The sequence below is a fragment of the Rhagoletis pomonella genome, unplaced genomic scaffold (genome assembly GCF_013731165.1).
Source record: "Rhagoletis pomonella isolate Grant_MI unplaced genomic scaffold, Rhpom_1.0 Rhpom_scaffold_00002, whole genome shotgun sequence".
NCBI classification, from domain to species: domain Eukaryota; kingdom Metazoa; phylum Arthropoda; class Insecta; order Diptera; family Tephritidae; genus Rhagoletis; species Rhagoletis pomonella.
Genome location: NW_023458556.1, coordinates 2,463,978 through 2,469,470, shown reverse-complemented (window position 1 = coordinate 2,469,470; position 5,493 = coordinate 2,463,978). Strand labels below are relative to the sequence as shown.

The 5,493-nt window shown below is 46.7% G+C and overlaps 1 protein-coding gene across 2 annotated transcripts in view; it reads left to right on the top strand.

Annotated features, from left to right (window-relative positions):
• The window catches only part of LOC118732427 (katanin p80 WD40 repeat-containing subunit B1), a 32,638-nt gene that overhangs the window by 22,872 nt on the left and 4,273 nt on the right, over positions 1–5,493 (top strand). The window contains exons 7-10 of one of the 2 annotated variants that reach the window (XM_036461563.1): positions 17–352; positions 5,023–5,064; positions 5,130–5,317; positions 5,419–5,462. In XM_036461563.1, coding sequence (XP_036317456.1) covers positions 17–352; positions 5,023–5,064; positions 5,130–5,317; positions 5,419–5,462 — 610 coding nt within the window. The remainder of the gene's footprint in view (positions 1–16; positions 353–5,022; positions 5,065–5,129; positions 5,318–5,418; positions 5,463–5,493) is intronic. The other variant, XM_036461568.1, reaches the window with a different exon arrangement.

The window sequence follows — 5,493 nt, the reverse complement described above, 5'->3', positions numbered from 1 at the left end:
AAAACGCGCTACTCACATAGCCATATCAACGAGTAGCAAATCACATGTGAACTCCTCCCACCAGCAACGTAGTAAGCTGTCACAGGTGTCATCGGTGAGCTCTACAGAGCTGCACAAATTAGACGACAACATGTCACTGAAAAAGTCCGCTTCTTCGCATTTTGTGAACAAGACGAAGCGCGGCAATGAAACGCAGTCGAATCTGAACAAAGAAAATGCGCGAAATAAAAATATAAGCGTACAAATCTACGCAAAGCCGCCGACACGATCGCGGACCACACTGGAGCTGCGATCGCCACAACGACAAAATACTGCGGCGGCAGCTGCTGCTGCTGCTCAGAGGCAAACAAATGTAAGTTGGGAGTTAGAATTTCGCTTGATGTTATCTTAACCAAAGTAGAGCACCGAAATAATAGCATTCCCACGACAGCCGGTTCTATGTACCGGAATGACTCGGCTTCTACCCGACCAAGGGCTGTTGTTCCGGCGATCTAACCCCGTTTAGGTCGGCGAAGTATCTCAGAAGTTGTTCGTCCATAGGGCTATATTTGCTACGCATTCTTCTGCTCAGGGCTGGCATCGAGTCAAACCCAGGGCCAGAAACCTATACCTGCTGTGTGTGCCAGAGACGACTACACCGCAACTCCACCTCAGTCAAATGCAATGCTTGCGACGGGTGGAGTCACCTCAGAGTCTGCTCAGGACTACGGACCCTTCGGCAGTGGACCACATCATTTCTGGCCCCCTACTGCTAAAATAGAGCAGCCTTAACGGCTAACCCCAGTCCACCTGAGCAGCTCACCACAAACACCACAGCACCACAACACAACAAAACAATAGACCACACTACAACCACGATAGACCACACAACACACACAACCGCACCACCACCCACACGCCGCCGCCAACAACTCCTGGGTCCCGTAACGTGACATCAGTCAAGTGCTACACCTACCTTGGCTGGTGCCACTTTAGAGCATGTTCATGTCTGCGCACCACGCGAGATTGGACTGGGAACTTCGAGGGCCCGTGTTGCGCTGCTCGGTCGCAGACCTCAATTGCGACGCCTCCCGCCACCATCACAGGGCGGCAACCATCACAGCAGTGCAAACAGCCAACGGCGGTAAGAACACACACATCACTTACACCCCACATCACGACACGTCTCCCGAACCACATGAAGCTCCTTCAATTTAACTGCAACGGGCTTCAGAGCAAGATTGAGGAGATAACCGTCTTCATGTGTCGGCATGGTATATTGATAGCTGCGGTCCAAAAGACGAAGTTGCACAGCAATTCAACTTTGTTGAATTGCGCCGGGTACAACGTGCACCGTCGAGATCGCGAGCGAGATAATGGTGGTGGCTTAGCGTTCATCACGCACCACACCGTGAAGTATCGTCTAATCGAAGCAGACATCGACCGCAGGGATACCACCCTAGAATGTCAGGGCATTGCTATCCGGTCAGGCGATGTTGAGCTCGAAATATTTAACGTGTACATACCCCTGTCACCTGCTGCCCGGCAAGATATCACCCTCATATAGGTGCGCTCCTCAGAGGTGAAAACCGTATGGTAGTAGATGACTTTAATGCGCACCACAATATTTGGCACTCAAGCCTGTCAAACGATCGTAAGGGAACAGACTTGGCTGAGCAGATAGACGATTCGACATTCTGCACAATGAACGACGACGCACCCACCAGGATTATGGGCAGCTCGCCAGATATAGCAATAGTCAGCGCTGGTCTGATAAATAGCGTATCATGGCGACCTACGCTGACTTTGGCATCAGACCATCTGCCCACGGTCATCTCGATCGATAAACCAACCGACTTTGCTTCCGCGGAACACCGCTTCGCGGAATTTACTGAGAGCACCTTCGCTGCGCTCCCCACACCAACCGACATCCACCTTGGCGAATGTAAGTTCCGCAGGGTTGTCACTGCTGCTGCAGTTCGCTTGGTACCGGCAGGATGCATCACGGACCCACGTCCAAACTTCCCTGCTGAAGCGGCTGTTCTAGTCGATGAGCGTGACAACCTTCATCAGGCCGATGCCGGAAATCCCCGTATCAGGGATCTCAACGCGGAGATTCGGCAACTAGTGAACGTACATAAGCAGAAGAACTTGTAACTTCGCCTCTGGTGTCAGCAGGCTTTGGTCAACCGTGAGGTCACCGTCCAATCCGACGAAGCACGACGACAGGGTCGAAATTTCTTTCGGCGACCATGCTTCGTCGAACCCGGAGCGATGCTGGAGCAATTTTAGCCGGCAGTTCACACTGCATCCTCCGGCGGACAAAGCCAAGCGTAGAGTGACAAGAAGGCTGGACAAACTGCCAACAACTTGTGCCCGCCTTGCTTTCACTAGCGGTGAAGTTACGGTGGCCATCGGGAAGGCGAAAGCCTCCAAAGCCATGGGTCCCGACGGAATATTCATGTTGATACTGAAAAATTTGGGTCCTACGGGAGTAGCGTACCTAACGGAGCTACTCAATATGTCAATGGCCACTCTCATCAACCCAGGCATCTGGAAGGTGGCGAGAGTGGTCCTACTGCTCAAAACGGGGAAACCAACCAACAAAGGAGAATCTCATTGGCCGATAACACTTCTTTCCCCGGTAGCGAAGACACTACCGTCAGCCACTCTACGCTACTAGAACTAGAGATAAAGAGGCTTCCTCTCTCCCACAGAGGCTCAAATGGTGGTCGGCGAATTATCTAAGTGGTCGACACTCGTAGGTAATCTTTAGAGACAAATTGGGCAAACTCAGAAAATAAAACAGGGGGTTCCACAGGGTGGTGTCCTTTCCTCACTACTGTTTAACTTCTACATTTCAAAGCTCCCTCAACCACCAGAGGGAATCTCGATTGTCTCTTACGCCGACGATTGCTCGATCACAGCGACTGGGAATGGAATTGATATCTTGTGTTCGAAAGTAAACGGGTATCTCTCCGAGCTTTCTCGCTTCTTCCCCTGCTTTGCTTCTCTGCGCACGCAACCGCTATTGTCAACAAAGTACAGAGCCGCAACAAGGCCTCAAGTCGCTAGCCGGCAGTACTTGGTTCATTAAACAACCTCTGGACCCGTCAGCTTATCGACAGGCCTTGAACGGCATTCACAGGGAGTCAGTCTCGAGTTATGTAGGCCCCAGGCCTGTGAATGCCGTTCTAGGCGCACAACCACCGGACATTGACGAGACGGAGCTTCATCTACCTCGGGAGACCAGAAGCACAATATCCCAACTTCGCTCTGGCTACTGCAGCAGGTTAAACTCATATCTGAGCAGACTAAACGCAGATGTACCAAATGAGTGTCCGGTATGCGGAGAGACACCCCATGACTCGAAACAGTTCTCCGTATACCCAAAAAACCCGACAATCCTAACGCCTTTGTTCCTGTGGACCGACCCTATTGAGGCTGCACGCTTCTTAGGGCTGCCGTTAGTGGAACTTGACGACAACGACTGAGATATTAACCGATCTGGGCGGGGTTGTTGTAGCTGCTACAACAACAACAACCGAAATAACAGCTGTCATAAGATTAGAAGACCAAAGCTGTTCAGTGGTCACGGGAACGCTGCGTAATAGCGTGGGCCGAAATTCGTTTTTTTTAGAATTTGGATTGGTAATACCAAAAATATGGTTCATTATGCTCTAAAAACAAGCTGTGTGAAAGGTGACAATTTTTGGTCAACATCTCAGGCTCGCTCAAGTCCATAGCTGAAGTACTATAAAAGAAATTTCTAAGCTTACTTCGATTCTCTACAAAAAAGGTCCATATCCCAAGTTATGTAGGACTAATACTTTCGAAGCTACTTGCAATTTTATAAAAAAAAGTATTAATGTATTTAGTGATTTTTATTTTTTAATTGAACTTTGATGGATTTGGGCGAGCCAAAGATATTGACCAAAAATGTTCATCTTCCACACAGATTGTTTTTAGAGCATAATGGACCATTTTTTTCCTATTACAAATCAAAATTCTAAAAAAGCGGATTTTCGGCCCCAGATACGTAAGCTGTTTAATGTAGTTAGGCGCATGGTGTTGAGTGAATACTCAAATATTTTAACCGAAACAATTAGGAGGTCAAGAAAGCTTAAACGGATAATTTTAGAATCTTCTCTGGGGAGTTTGTTTCAAGGCCTATCAAAAGATGGAAGGACAGTCGCTCTGCTTGGATTCCTTCACCCAAAACTAGAGCTCGAACCAAGAGAGAAAAGAAGGTCGAATTGGAGGTCGGTTCTTTTTTATCTGGAAATCTGGCCGTTGGGTGATCGGTTCTTTCGATACGGATGGAATCCGAGGAGCTTCTACTGCCCCACCAGGTAGGCATCATGAGTAACAGTTTTGCTTCGCAGAAAAGACTACTCGCTAGCAAAATCGTTTAAGCCAATAAGTTTAGCTTCTTCTGTGCTTAAAGCAATGGAGAATATTATAGATAACGACATCAGAACGAAGTCTCTGAAGCGAGCTCCGTTGCATCTAAGCCAGCACTGATATAGCGCAGGAAGGTTCAAGGGCACTGCTCTCCACCAGCTTCGGATATCCAGATAAAATGTACATTCAAAAATAAATATATAGTTGGATAGCAACCCGACTTAAAACCAGAGAATCCCCCTTGCCTTGTTAGAGTTTATAGAAGATATTAAGAATAGTCATAGGCAATCTTACAGGTCACTTGCACAAACTAGGTATTTAGTCAAACGATCTCTGCTGCTACTTTGGCTCAACCAAAGAAACTCCTTTGCATCTTCTAGACTAATATCCGATGCTTCTTTTAGGAGACGCGAGAGCAATCTTGGTCGAATGTAGCCACAGTAGGCGCAGAATCAATCCCTGTTCCCTAAAGCTTTTCCAAAGTTTTTAGAGGCCTTAGGCTTAACAGAAACATTGTGAAGAGCATTTGTCACATTAGATTCTAGATTGTAGTGCATACCTTATGTTTATAGCTTTATACATATCTATGCTCAGTAAAACTAAAGATTTAAAATTACTTTTTCATGGTTTATTTTATAGAGATTTTCAAGCTATAATGCAGATGGCGGCACTATTACCAATGTAAGATTGTGTGGAAGATTTCATTGTGGCATATTTAAATAAGACATATTTTATTTATTTCGCAGATACCAGTGAACTATAGACCGGATCCTGCATTGCTGACACAGCCCAGCTTTAACCAAAAAAGTTTTACCAATCGTCAAAATGTCGACGATAGTTTAGAGATCCAAATGCTGTTAGCTTCACACGAGCAAATTTATCAAGAGCTAAGCAATAGACATGCAACCCTACAACTAATACGAAATTCTACAAGGTACCAGAGAGCACCTTGATTTGCCTTTCATCGACCATTCAAATCATTCGTCTTCCTTGCATTAATCGAAAATTACATGATTACTTATAATTTTTGTTTAGGTCTCACGATATTATCGGCGCTTTAAAGCAAGCTATAAAGACAGGTCGAACTGTGTTTGTTGATCTTTTAGGCGC